Here is a 15,661-nt window from a genome sequence, read left to right as displayed (position 1 = left end):
CCATCTGTCATTTCCAATCTTAGTAAGATTCGTAATAGTTTTTGTGGTCAGTTATGTTGATTATATGTTGGTACTCTCTTGTCCTTTCCGGTGACATAGCTCTTGGATTAATAACTCTAGCATAGTCATAAATTCACAATGTAAATAATTGGGTAAGAGAATCATATACATTAGTGTTGTTTCGAGTGACCATATTTGTGAAGGATAGTTTCCCATATTATGATCAGCAAATTTATATTAGGTTTACTGTTCATTTCAGGATTGGGTTTGGTTTCGATGTATCGGCCCTTTATTTCCTTCCTGATACTAATGTAAACCTCAGTTGCTCAACTGAAAGATAATTTTATTTGGGTTATTATTCCTGTGGGTATATTCTTCTACAAAAATTATCTTAAACTTTTGACACTAATCTTCATAAAATTTTCTTCACAGACAGCGAGCGAAGCTGAACGAAGGAAACGCCCTATGATCTCCATGAACTTTCTTGTTTAATTGTAACTACAGTATGTTATTTTAAAGGCTTATTTATGTAATAAATATCATATATAACATATATTTTTCCTTCCAACCTGATTTGAAGATAATCTAAGATTTTTTAGAGGTGTTCAGCTTATATTTACTATATAAAGTTGTAATATTTTTGTTGTATTTATAGCATTAAACTAAATTACTTTTAATATATTCAATAAAATTAGGACACCCTACATGTGCTACAATTTCTCGTCAACTAGTTTTTTTAATAAATGTTCCCAACTCCCCTTTAGCATAACTCAACTGCATATTTTGCTAGTCTTCTATCTCCCCTTATAGTTTCCTGTATTTTTCCAATTTCAGATTGTGAAAAATGAACTGCATTAGCCTTATACAATATACCTGTGATACAAAATTCATCTGAGCACCCTCCAAAGCAGGTGCAATATATCTACTGCACCAATTTTACCAATACTGTCTGGGTTGGGTTTGCTGCCCTACAAGTCTAACCTACCCTTGCTATTTTCTGTGCTTTGTATTTCTTTTATCACCTAACTGATGCTCAAGTATGATACTTTCACCACCTACTTTGTCCCTTCACTCTGCTCTGGTTTTCATTTATATTATTCTTCCATCTTTAGTTGGCACTTTTTGTTGTTACGTACTTGTTAGCTTTTACATTCTGTATCCTCTGCTTTCAGATATTACAAAGGCATCAGTTAAAGCATCTAAGAAACCTGAGTGAGTCATTTCAAAAAACGTTTTCTTCCAATTTTTAAATTTATATGAAAATCATTATTATGTATGTCTTTACATTAACTATTCCTTTCAGTGGTTAATGTATAAAACTCCTCACTACTGAACTCCTTCTGCCTGACTTCCCTGCAAGTTTAAGTCTTCCTCTACCCACTTTCCCATGATTTCTTTGGTCTTCCTACAAGTCTTTGACCTGATATTTCCATATTTATCAGCTTTCTGATATTCTCATCACATGCCCAGACCTTTTCAATCTTTGATATCTTAGTAATTTGTTCAGCCTCTCAAAACTCAATGGCTATACATCTAGTTTGTTCAAGTTCTTTTTATGTTTTAGTGTAGCTTCTGACTTACTCAACTGGACAGCTTTGAGCCAATCTATATTTTTTGTTAAACGACATCAACAATTTTTAGTCAACTTTTCCTTTTGAGGTTAGCAGTAAAATGAGTTCTCGCCACTCTCGTAAGTCGGGCTTTCTTACAAGTCTGACAACTGCTACTTCTGTATCTATTACTTTAATAAGTAACTTCGCATCCATTCTCAAGATTTGTCCAAACCATTTGAGTCCCAATGTTAATCTATTTTCAAGCTGCTGAACACATCATTTCTCTGACATTTCCTATGCCCCTCCCACCATAATTTGGCCACAAATCTTTGTACTCCACTTATTTTGTAAAATCTCCATTTTCTTTTCCAACACCTGTACAGATTTTTGCAGCACACAGTAGTACAGGCCTTATACAGGCTTCATAAGTTTTGGGTGTAAGTACTAATGGTATATGTTATTTACAAATACATGTAGTTTGGTAATTTCTTTTCCCATCATTCAGGCTGTAGTGACTCGACACCTTAGTTCTAAGTAAGCATAGAAACATTATGGATGGCTTTACTCATGGGAGAGTTCTGGGACCTTTGTTTCTTGTCTTTTCTAATAACATAATTGTTGGTCTACTAAAACATGGTATAGTTTTTGTATTAATCATTTAATCCCCCAAAATAAGCAATACGACATTGCTGCCAACCTTTACTGAGATCCAGAATTTATCAGGATATGATATAGTCACAAATGGGGTTACTAGGAGGCTGATCTCCAGTATAACTAAGCTTTCTTGATTAGCTGATTTTGCAATGTTGTCTTACTCCATCATCAGTTTTCCAAAGGTAACATAATTCCACAGATATAATAGTATTAATGCCAAATGCATCCTTTCTGCAGTTCTGACATTAGAATGCTGCTCTCCAATTTGATACTGGAAGCTTTGTAGAGTCTCTATTTACTAGAAACTATTTCTTATAGTGGTGGTTTCTTTCAAGCATGAGGGCAATTATGCTGTAGACCGTCACCATATGCAGTAATATCCTATCTCCACAGGTCTGTTTTAGCAGAGGGCCTCCATAAGCAGCCTTTGTGCCTTTACTCCAGGAACTAGTACATGTAATGTGCTCTACTGGAGATGAACATCGTTTTCTGTTGAGACACCTCATAATAATGCTAAGTTCAGTTAGTCTTTCTTGCCTTTTAAATAGTCCTGCAGAGTTATTAATAAAGATGCCTGTGAGTTTAAAAGAGGCTATAATACTTTTTTGAAGTGGTATGCAACAATGCATGTGTTTTTCTTAATTGGGTTGTTTATTATTGTTATTATTATATTATTAAAACAACATTATCAATGTCAGGCTAGCAAAGCTTCCAGGTCTTACTTACCTATTTACACTGAGAACCTCATATTTATCATACTGATTACAGCACTGTTTATGAACAGATAAGACAAAACTTTTGGGACAGCCCTGAGAGGGTAACATCAATGTTCATTCTACAGTATATAAAAACATAATACGAACATTAACTAAACTAGATTTTCTACACTTCATAATATTTTTTTGCCGACTAAAATGGTACAAGAAAAAGAAGAGTATTTATTGTACCTTCATTTAATGACTTCTGGTATATACTTTTTCACCAGAATTTTTAGTGGCTCATGTAAAAAAAATTTGCTTTATAACAAAAGAAATACAGTACAGTTCTCACAAAAAAATAATCTGACTTATAACTGAAGTATGCAAGTACAGTAGCACACACAATATCCCACTACTACCCAACTACAAACCTTGCATTAAAGTAAAAAATTAAGAAAATCCAGATAGATAAACCTACAAATACATGAATAATAAATCTAAATATGAAAGGTACTCAATGAGATATTTATATACAATGTATATAGAAATTCAACACAAAAACAAAAGTAGAAAGTTCTTCAAAAATTATTCTTCCAGGAATAAATGATTAAGATAAATGGAGTTATTCATATCATAGGATAACATGTTGAAAAATTAGACTAGGAGCCATGAAAATATAACAAAAAGCACAAAAATTTACCCTTAAATCATTACATATACTGTATTACAATGCCTACTATCACAATCATTATCACATAAGCAAAACTTATATTTCTATGTATATATATGCATTTGGCATACCTATTTGTTTTTAATTTATGCATCACAATTTTTGTACATTTGCAAAGCTGTCTGTTTTAAAATATATTTCTTGAAAATTCTGCCTGCAATGCATGTGCAGATGGTTGTTAATTCAAATGACTGCATGTATGGAATGGTCTACAAAAACACTCACAAGTACTTTTATTACTTTAGCAACTACTTTTATTACTTTAGCAACTCCTCAACTTAACGTACACTTTAGCAACTCCTCAACTTAACGTAAGGGCTATAGGTAATTAGCAACTTACCAAAAGAACTATAAAGGACAAATCATGATGTAATTCTAAAGAAAATATAAAGCTACTTATCACAGCATCCCCACCTCAGGTACTTTCATACATAAATGAAAAATGTGGTCAAATTCACTGATCTTTCATAAGTACTTATGGTTTGGCAATCTTCAAAAAAGTTTCCATTCCCCTCTGCTTAACAGTTACAAGCAGGTCAGCAGCTTTAGCTGCTGCTGCAATGTAAGCAATCTCATCCCGGTTAAGGTTGTTTGGAAATGGAATCTCATTAATATTTGGATTGGCTGAAAATTCTAAAATCTGGTCATCTATAACCTTTCTGAACTCTGGTCGCACATCTAGGATGTTGGAGTTTTGATCCTTTCTTTCTTTAGAGCTTTCTAGACTCTGACTGCCTTCTTGGTTTGTTTTGTCTTTTGGTTGGAACATTCTCTGATACATGAACTTCTCCTGCTGTTCATACCTTTCCTTCTTGATTAGCAGGGTCTCTAAAGCTTCACTTATGTCAAGGTTGTGTGGTCTGAGCCTCTGAGCTCTCTTCAACTCTTTGAGAGCACCACTGAAATCACAAAGCATCATTTTTGCCTTCCCATACCTGACGTAAAAGGATATAAAGTGATCTTTGTTAACAATCATTCTCTTGATTAATCACTACGAACAAAACAAATTAACTACACAAAACATTCACCTGACACCCATGCACACATTGAATACAGAAATCTTTTGCCAATAAGTCACCCACTTTGTAAAGCATTAAAAAGAAAGAAAAATATCTAACTTTTGATACAACAGTACAGTACTTCACTGTACAGTATATGAGCATAGTCTAAACATAAACTCCTGGGCTTGATGAGAGTCTAACTAGTCCAATGACCTAAGAATCTTATCTCACCAGGTTGATTCAAAGGCTTTGCTCTTACAGAAATAAATATGAAATAACTAATGTATAGCTTATGTAATAAATGGGAATTTCTTGAAAACTTGATTTGGACAGTATAAAAATTGTTGGGTATTGCATTCTGACAAAAATTATGAAGTGAATGCTTAAACTTGTACTGCTAAACTTCTAAGATATTAGCCTACAGGATATCTTAAATTTCTGTAAACTATGAATCTCTGTGATATACTTTTTATAACATCTGTGGATAACATTGCTGGCAAGTCTGCTGCAAAATCAGACAATATGGGTAATGAGAAATAACTTACCAAACCTTTACTACAAGACCCCAACTCATTATGAGATTTAGAACTCTGCATAAATTTTGTGACAAGGGGCTTTAAGTCTTTCCTGTTTAAATGTGACTTGCTTAAAGGTGTACATGGCTGAAATCCCCTATTTTTCCAAATAATCTAAATCTTCATCGTATGGCTAAAGTATGGTGGGAAGATCATATTGCAAATGATGAACTGGCAGTGCTGTAAACAGAGGCTGGGAAAAAACAATGAGGATATTGTTGTGAAATGGGATGAGAATGAATGAGGAACAGTTGGTCAGAAAAGCAGTAGATATGGAAGTAGCAGGACAAAGACCTACAGGAGAACCAAGTAAGCATGGACAAAGGGTTAGATTAAGACCTAGACCTAGCTACAAGCTATTTAATAAAATATGTTCCAAAACAAAGGCCTATGAATGATAAACATAGAACATTTCCTTGTTACACTCTGATTTATTTCCATTGCCTGACTGGTCATAAATATCTGAGTGACTGTAGATCTAAAACCCCAATGGAAGTCTTTTAACTATTTTTCAATGATTCTAATTTTTTCTTGAAAATAGCAAACATTTGAAAATGATTAAGAAAGAACATTCAGTACCAATATGAAAAAATAACACATTTCATGGTACAATACAGTATGATCTCATGTCAAAATGACTGAGTGAGCAGCTGTCATAATTGTATTCATCATATACAGTATGACTAATTATCACTCATTGAGTTTCTTCCCATTTTTCATTTTCTGTTACCATAATGTGTTAACATCCTTACATAAACATTTTTGTTATTTTTAATAAAATTTTCTGACAGATTAGGTGGGGAGGGTTTTGTCTGACTTCAGATAAGAATTGGGTATGGAGCCAGAGAATGACAGTTTCTAAAATTTCATAACTCAACACTGCTTGATAACACAATAACTGTTCTTTGTTTAATGGTAATTTACTCTTTCCAACTGGGATCAACATGCAAAGAAAAATAATTACCTTTTTTACATCGGATAACTTCACCAGACCAAAATATTGCAAGACAACATAAACAAAGATTCCCAGATTTAGGGATGACCTGCATTACTAAGCTTAGTATAGAAGTAAGCATACTAATACTGAACACTTACCTGTAAAGAAGTTTAGATCTTATGTCATCAGCATCAACTCCCCTTATACCAAGCCCAATTTTACACTGGGTACAAGCTTTTGCAGGTTCTTTCAGGTCTAAAAATACCTAGAAAGTAAAAATTCAATCACACCTGCAGCTTCTAGATAAAACACCTCTAGCCAACATATCACTCTCATTCAAATTCATTTCATTATGACAGCCTTGTGATTTTTAATGCAATGGCCAAGTTATAATATCTGATATAAGTACAGTAACACTCAAACATAAGTTCCAATAGCACTGGTAATTTTATCGGTTAGTTTACTCAATTGTTAAACATGGACAACATCTAACAATACTGGAACAGTAAAGTTTCACTTCATCAGTAGTCATTAAAGATATCATTAAAAAAAAATATGCTGTTCATATTGCATGAAAACATAACTAGTGATTAAGAATAACATAAATCAGCAAACATATACACAACAGCACTGCTCTGTTTTGCATTTATGTACGGAATATATGAATATTTTTTACAACACTCTAAAACCTTCTATAATTTTAAAACTACAAAACAACCTTACATTATCCATGATCTATCTTTAGGCCTGCAACATGCATTATTCATAGTAATCAAGGAAATTTTTCTTGCTACGCCCTCATGATTACTAATCTCACTTTTTTTTTTAAATAAAAATAACAAATATAATATCAAAAACCATATCTACATCAATTATAATAGAGAAACATGCAATAAAAAAATTTACCTTGCAAATACAATATGCAAAGGTCAATCACAATACAAAAACTGTCAATCATTCACCTATTTATTTCATTGGTTGGTGAAAGAAATAGCAAACACATGTAGCAAAGCACAAACTTACTTGAGCTAAGTTACTACGAACTTTTATCAAGACAGAGCCCCACTGTCTTTCCTCTTCTTGGTTTTTTAACTTCGTATCTTCCATGATCCACGCTGCACGAATGTATGCCTTTTTCGCTTCGTTAAGATTACCTTCATGGTAAAGGTCATTGCCCTGAAAACATCCATAACTATCAGCTTGTGATTCATTATACGATTTCTAGATACCAAAAATCAAAATGTGGTTGAACAATACATAATAACTTGGCAGAACTGATGCATTTTCAAGTACAGACAGACTTTGAAACAAAAATTACTAATGTCAAGATTCAAAGAAAATTCTGAGGTTTCTTTAAATAAAAAACTCTTTTTCACAGTTTTGGACAAACTCAGAGTAGGTGAGTGACTATATGATATTAGACTTGAAACCATTGCAGTGTAATCCACCACAGGGAATCATCATTCATCAGTGCTATTATCCCAACTTTTTTCTATTCTGAACAAAGAGCAATACCTGCGGGATAAAGTAGTGAGGTATTTATATTACAAAACTGTTCATAAGGTATGAAACACCAAAGCTGGTATTGTACTTGAATATTAGCGATCCTTGACAAAAAACAAGTTACTCCTATTTGCAATATAATGTGCTAAGAAGCTTGGAAATACCACTGTATATCATTGAAGATAAGAGACTTTAATTGTAATGAAATCTAAATATACAAAACCTGCATAATCAAAATGGCTAACTGCAAATTCATTGGAGCATTGGATATGCCTCTTCCCAAAATTCACTTGAGTACCATAACTATTTAGCACCCTGAGTTTAACATTTGAGAAGTCTGAGAAGAATATATGCTTCAAGAGTTAGCGGGAGCATAATTAAATAGACTTGCCTTTCGATGGTAACCTTTCGCTCCTTCCAACTTTTCCTGAAAAGTAGCACACTGCTGGTCCTGTTCTTCATACATGTCAGCTGCAACAGTGTCAACGAAACTTATAACATGAATTTCATAAAGAATAGTCTCATTGCCAGGAACTCTTGGAGGGCATCCCAACTGCAAAAGATAAGGGCATAGTCCATGGCAATAATCTTTAAAATGTGAATGCCTTGTAATAATAATAAACAATACTAGTCAAAAATCTAAATTGGTTTTCATATCATGAAATTGCGAAATCTAAAAAAAAAAAAAAAAAAAAATTTCAAAGCTCTCACTACTAGTGAATTTAACCTTTCATCTAGTACATAAAATAAGCAAAATAAGAGCAATGCTTTCTGAATTAACTACATGAACACTTATAGCATGGATAAAAAGGTAGTATCTCATGCCTATAAATAATTATAAATAATAGTAATCAATTGCACAAAACTTCTCACATTCTTATATCAGATAATGCAAATTACTGAAGAAGATCAGTGGTCTGGCTGAACAAGTTAACGATACTAACAATTACTGTGCTTAGCTACTGAACTTTGCTGAAGTAAAACACAGCTGACACACACTGTTCAGAATATTAATAGTCATACCTTCACTTCCATGAAACTTGTGTCCACATAAATTACAAACCTTTTTTAAAATTTAACTTTGTTCACATACTGATGAAAAGCTGTACATGTGTATATTACTGTTTACATACAAAAGAGTAGCTTTTATAGCCAGGCAATACCATATTATCATGTGTATATTTGGTTTCATAGATGCTAGAATGTGGCAGAGTGGCTGTGCCTGTGTATGCACATAATATTAACCCTTAAACGCCAAGACTCTATTTACAAAAGTGTCTGCCGTATGCCGGTGGGGTTTGAGAGTTAGCGCCGAAGCGGAAAGAAAGTTTTTTAAAAAAATCACAGCACACTTAGTTTTTAAGATTGAGAGTTCATTTTTGGCTCTTTTTTTTCTCATTGCCTGAAGTTTAGTATGCAACCATCAGATATGAAAAAAAATATCATTATCATACGTAAATATTGGAATATATGACCGCAAAAAAAAAAATTTCATATATAATTGTATACAAATCGCGTTGTGAGCAAAACGGTTAAAGCTAACGAGTTATTTTTTTTTTCGTTGTATTGTACACTAAATTGCGATGATTTTGGTATATAACGAATTGTAAAACGATCAAAGCAACACAGAGAAAATATTATCACAAAACGATGCATGAATTCGTAATGCTCGGACGTAAAAAAAAAGTTTTTTTTGTTCAAAAATTCACCATAAATCGAAATATTGTGCTAGAGACTTCTCATTTGTTGCAAAATGAAGGTAAATGATTGAATATTACTAGAATGTAAGAGTTTTAGCTTAAAATTGCATTTTTCTACCATTTCGGTCGAGTCAAAGTTGACCAAAGGTTGAAATTTTGGCACTTATCATGATTTATATGAAAATATGTCACAATTGATAAAAGCTACAACCATGAGTTATTTTTTGTTGTATTCTACATGAAATTACGCACATTTTCATATATAAAACTTTATGTAACAGCTAATAGAAAACAGTGCAAAAATTACAAAGTGACAAAAGAATTTCTGAGATTTTCAGGAGAGTTAGCCCGGACATAAGGAAAAAGTTTTTTAAAAAAATTCACCATAAATCGAAATATTGTGCTAGAGACTTCTCATTTGTTGCAAAATGAAGGTAAATGATTGAATATTACTAAAAGTAAGAGTTTTAGCTTACAATTACATTTTTCGACCATTTCATGTCGAGTCAAAGTAGTGACCAAAGGTTGAAATTTTGGCACTTATCTGGTTTATATGAAAATATGTCAAAACTGATAAAAGCTACAATTGTATGAGTTATTTTTTGTTTTTTTCTACATGAAATTGCACACATTTTCATATATAAAACTTTATGTAACGGCTAATAGAAAACAGTGCAAAAATTATGACAAAGTTACTAAAAAATTCCTCAGATTTTCAGCAGAGTTAGCACGGACGTATAGAAAAAGTTTTTTTAAAAAATTCACCATAAATCGAAATATTGTGCTAGAGACTTCTCGTTTGTTGCAAAATGAAGGTAAATGATTGAATATTACTAGAATGTAAGCATTTTACTTACAATTGCATTTTTCTACCATTTCGGTTGAGTCAAAGTTGATCGAAGGTTGAAATTTTTGCACTTATCGTGATTTATATGAAAATCTGTCAAAATTGATAAGAGCTACAACCATGAGTTCTTTTTTGTTGTATTCTACATGAAATTGCACACATTTTCATATATAAAACTTTATGTAATGGCTAATATAAAATGGTGCAAAAATTACGACAAAGTGACTAAAGAATTTCTGAGATTTTCAGCAGAGTTAGCTGACGTTTGGGATAAGAAAGATTCACCATAAAAGATGAAAGCTGGGTCACGCTTGTAAACAAAACAACAGCGTGATCCGTGAACTCCCAGCATCCCCTTAAGGCACGTGATTTAAAATTTTTCACAAATGAGGCCTATAAGTGTTTTTCCGCGAATATTTAAAAAAACTTTTTGTAGTCGACGTATTTTACGCCCACTCGGCACCCGAAAGACAACTTTTGTCGACGTAAAATACGTTCAGTCAGGGTTAAAGGGTTAACAGATTTATTTACCAGGGTGTATGCTTTATACTTCATACACATTGCAGTGAAACTAAGAGTTTATGAGAGGGGAGAGAGAGAGAGAGAGAGAGAGAGAAACTGAGAAAGAGAGAGAAACCAAAAAAATCGTCAAAAATCATCATAAAAAAACCTTAGAAACTTAGTGTTTTTAATGCTTTGGGTCTACCTATTCCACCTGTTTTATTGAATTTTTGGCCACACACCAGATAAAAAAAATCAGAAAGGATGTGAAAAGGTGCATTTTTATCATCTATGTTTTGGAGCCATATTTTTCATTCCAATTGTGTCTCTAGGACGTAACCCTGGAAACAGCGTCAAGTAAACCAAGACAAGAAAACAATTTGTGATGAATATATTTGAAAGGCTAAAACAACCTCAAGATATGTGAACATGGTTAGCAGAAGACCGTTGTAAACCAGGGACTGCCTAAACACAACACACATACGAAGATATATTCACATTGCACTGCAAATAAATGATTTTCTTGTACTGTACTGTATTAACTTATTAACACAAAATATCTGTATTCTCAGGTTTTTTGGAATAACAATAATTTGCTTCAGTCTTGCTGTCACTGTTCTACACTTCCAGGTATTAAAACCAGGCACTGTGATGGATGAGAAAGGAATTGTAATAATCATGTGCATCTCTTTTCTTGATATATTATACCCCAACATTGTTCTTGATATATTACATTATTTTCAACTTGAGGTTTGTCTCTATGCAGAAAGCTGACAAGATGTGATGGGTGAATGTATCAGGAAGGATGAGAGCCCAGAAAGGCTTTAACTGACTAAAGGCACTGTTTAGTGGCTATTTTGCCAGAAAATTATCTTCTTTTAAAATAGGAGTAAAGTGACTAAGATTTTTGAATACCAAAAGTCTTCACAAGCTATGGGTTTGCTGTGAAAGAAATATATCTTATAACCAGGGTTTGTCATATATCTTATAAGTAGGGTTTTTAAGATTGCATTTACAACAAAAATTCTTCATCTTGTCATTTTCTCATTTAAAAATTAGTTAATATGTACAATTCATTACAGGAAAATGCTTGTTTATCACTTTGAAAGGGATGAAATATGAGACCAGTACAGTATCAAAATGAACTCCTAAAGTTACAGCATTTAGCACAAACCTTTCCAAATGCATAATATGGTTTAATAAGAAATCTAGATGTTTCATTCTTGCGCATTGTTTTCAAAGCAATGTCTTAATCTTTAGGTATAATGAAGGTCAAGTTTTTGTTCTACACTACATACAGGCATCATTACTGTAAAATATCTTTAGTAGGATTAAAAGGCAGTATCACCATATTCTAAAAACGCACTGAGAGAAGAAAATGACAGAGAAATGCAAGATATGTTTCACTCCCAATACCTCTGCAGTACTTGATTCTGAACTAACATGCTTAAAATAATATAAATTTTCATAATAAAATTTGTTATTTAAAAATATACAGCAATATTGTTAAAATTATTTAGATGAGGAACCTCCCTATTGGTACAGAGATATCCACCTAAAGTTCCTTTAACATTGTAAAATTCATTCAAATAATATCAATATGCATCTGTTGATACAGGACCAAACAGGCATTGGTTACAATTCTTTAATATCCTAAAATTTGGTTTTCAAAATGAAGAACAGTAAGAGTACAAACATTCTTGGCAATATATCAAAATGAAAAAAAATCAACTTTAATGCTGGGAAACAGCATGCTTACTAACCATTTTGAGAACACCCCCATCTCCACTAACGTCTTCCATCTTGAGTGCCATCTTTTCAAATGGTTCAGCATTATCATCTGAATCTGCAATATATGCATTAAAAAGAATGACTGCTTTTCAGGAAATTATTATTTAGTTTGGGTAATAGAAATCAAACCATGGCAGACCTCTATGAAAACTTTTGAGGTAAAAAAAAGTTCTATAAACAACTTCCTTAAATTACCTTGACTAACTTAAAAAGAAAATCAACAATTGTATTTGGTTTTAAATCAATTCTTTGAATTTCGTCTTCACAAATGGGATGAATTATATCAGTGAAAATTATATGCAAAACAATGACCACATTGGTTTCTTGGGTCATTCAAAAGCTCCAGCTTTATAAACCCAAATCCCCATTCTATGTTGAAGAGAAAGAACTTCTCTGTCATCTGGAAAGTAAAAAACACTTCAGTTTATTTTAAAAGGTCAGGAAGGCATACTAAAACAGCTTATTCCACAATCCGTTTAAATTTCTACTTACATACTTGCATCTTATCAGTCATAAATATTAAAGCTACCAAGAAAAGAATTTTAGATAAAAACAATTTCAGTGATCACAGTTAAGAAAATCCAAATCTGGTTTACCTGCAGGAAGTAGAGAAAACAGTTTGCCAGATTAACAAACAACCCTGTGATTTTGCACAAATCTCAAGGGCATTCGAAGGGACCAACAATACCCTACTAAAGGGGAGGAAAGAATTAAATGACTCGTTTTTCATTCATTTAACTTTTACAGTTTACTTCTTTCCACTCTAAGTCAGGCTTTTTTATAAAAATGAAAAGAACATCAAAATTGTTCATGAGCTCCTGAAGAAATTGAAAATCTACAAAGTTCTGAGAAGAACTGGGGGAAGACTGTATCAAGAGACTTTTTAAATATCAAATCATTCCTCATTTTCTTTTAGACTTTTTCATTGGTAAGTTTCCCCACTACTTAAAGAGACAAGTGCATAAATATGCTGAATGGTAAATATCAAAGATTTCTGGGTGAATTTTCAAAAAATAAAAGAAACTTGCTAAAGAATTGCTGGTTTAAAATACGTAAGGCAACACAAGAAAAATCTAATGAATAAAAAAAAGCCAAAAAAGTTCATGGTAAAAATAACAAACAATGTAGGAATACAAGGTCAATGCAGGTTCTGACTGTTTAGGAATGGACAAGAATTTGTATGAAAGAGTCTTCACTTGCCAATGGCGCCTACATGTGAAAATCACAAATACACAACAACCATAGAACCAGTTAGAGCTATTATCCTTCTCTAAATAACCTAATAAAGTAACCAGTGATTTTGAAAACTCTGTTTACATAAAATGGAGGTATGCATTTGTGTATGAAATACTGATGAATGGCAGTGCTTGGTCCAAAATCCAACCTCAGAGCCACATTTTCTTTTCATCTTTTTGTTTACCACTATAAATTACAGCACAAATATCCTGCTTTGAGATGAGACTAAGAATGAATATTAACAGACAACAGAGAACAAGGTAAAATTGCACTTATAGCTCCAGTCTCTGAACAGACAAGACTAGCAAATGCAGTGACTGAAAAGTTGTCAGACATGTTACACCAAAATGAAAAAGAAAATTACTTAAACTGTCTTCTTCTTCAAATATCCCACTGCCAGCTCCAAGAGACAAGCTTTTGATGAAGGTTCATCTCTTGAAATGGCATCCCTAGAGTCTTTCGATGATCTGACAGATCAAACACAGTGGTGTCACTGATTTTGTGTTAAAGAAAAAATTATTTTACATTTAAAACCCTGAAAAGAAGTAACACAGATTCGACTGTCTATTCAACAGGTGGAACCAAAACCAGTGCTCTTTATTATTGGCACATCCTAAAGGCCAATGTAAGACAATTCAAAAAAAGTCTAACACAAACAAATTATTAATGACATCAAATGCTGGGAGAGCACAATTCACTAATAGCGGAAACATGCACAGATGAAAATGATATTTTCATAATAAAATAAATTTTTGAACATACTTACCTGGTAGTTATATATATAGCTTAAGTCCCTGACATCACGGCAGAATTTCAAAACTCGCGGCAATCGCCGACAGGTAGGTCAGGTGGTCCACCCGTGCGCCCTCTATCCAGGTAACTGGAACCACATCATATTCCTCAGATCTTCCATGCCTCTTAGTCTCTAGAGGGGAGGAGGGTGGGAATTTAATTATATATAACTACCAGGTAAGTATGTTCAAAAATTTATTTTATTATGAAAATAACATTTTTAAACATCTAACTTAACTGGTAGTTATATATATAGCTGATTGACACCTTTGGTGGAGGGTCAGAGACAGCCAACATCGTTGGAATTGAAAAATTAAAACTTTGCAAAACCAACTAAAGGTTCCTACCTGTTAAGGAAGCTGACTTCATTGTTTTCCTGCCTCATTATGTCTGCATTCCTTAAGAGATCCAGCGATCCACCCAGGGGCTGAAAATCTCTAGGGGCTGTCAACCGGTATATAACCTCTATGTGACTAGACCTCCTTAAAAAAAGAAATACCCTTATTCCGGGCGCTAGTAAGGAACAAATGACCACCTGACTAAGAAACTGAACAAAATAATATTAAAAAAACTGTATGCTAATGATTGCGGAAGACTGCGCCCAGACTTCGCAAACAACCAAAAACAACATCTTCAGTTCCAAGGGATAAAAGAAAAAGGGTATTGGGTTATGGGACTGCAGGGGTAGATATTTCACTCACTACTGAATTTGCAGCTACAAAATGGGCCAGAGTGTAACAGTCTTCATAAACAGTCTGAACTTGTTTAAGGTAATGTGAGGCAAAAACAGACTTGCTTCTCCAGAAGGTCGTATCCAAGATACTCTGGAGGGACCTATTTTGTTTAAAAGCCACAGAGGTTGCTACTGCTCTGACCTCGTGTGCTTTAACTTTTAGAATACTGTGTTCTGTTTCATTACATCCCAGAATGAGCATCTTTTATTAATTGTCTGATAAAAAGGACAGAGCATTTTTAGACATTTGTACAGAGGGTTTTTTGACAGAGCACCAAAGCCCTTCTGAATCCCCCGTAAATCTTTTGTCTTTTCTAGATAATATTTTAGAGCTCTTACTGGACACAGAGTTCTTTCTATTTCTTTCCCTGTGACATCCGTCAGGTTAGGAATCTCGAATGCTTTAGGCC

At 33.3% G+C, this 15,661-nt stretch overlaps 2 protein-coding genes across 2 annotated transcripts in view; both read right to left on the bottom strand.

Moving 5' to 3' along the window:
- Positions 1-15,661, bottom strand: part of eIF3l (eukaryotic translation initiation factor 3 subunit l) — a 248,904-nt gene that overhangs the window by 63,745 nt on the left and 169,498 nt on the right. The window lies entirely within an intron of this gene.
- On the bottom strand, positions 3,147-14,154 carry shu (shutdown; the record flags this gene model as incomplete). The annotated part of the gene is made up of 7 exons (XM_067092471.1): positions 3,147-4,570; positions 6,307-6,413; positions 7,172-7,324; positions 8,043-8,204; positions 11,874-11,947; positions 12,459-12,545; positions 14,091-14,154. Coding segments are annotated over 7 exons (1,107 nt in total), but the record flags the coding sequence as incomplete, so codon positions are not given.

Source organism: Macrobrachium rosenbergii, chromosome 49, assembly GCF_040412425.1.
Source record: "Macrobrachium rosenbergii isolate ZJJX-2024 chromosome 49, ASM4041242v1, whole genome shotgun sequence".
In the NCBI taxonomy this organism is placed as follows: domain Eukaryota; kingdom Metazoa; phylum Arthropoda; class Malacostraca; order Decapoda; family Palaemonidae; genus Macrobrachium; species Macrobrachium rosenbergii.
This window is presented reverse-complemented; position numbering and strand designations above follow the sequence as displayed.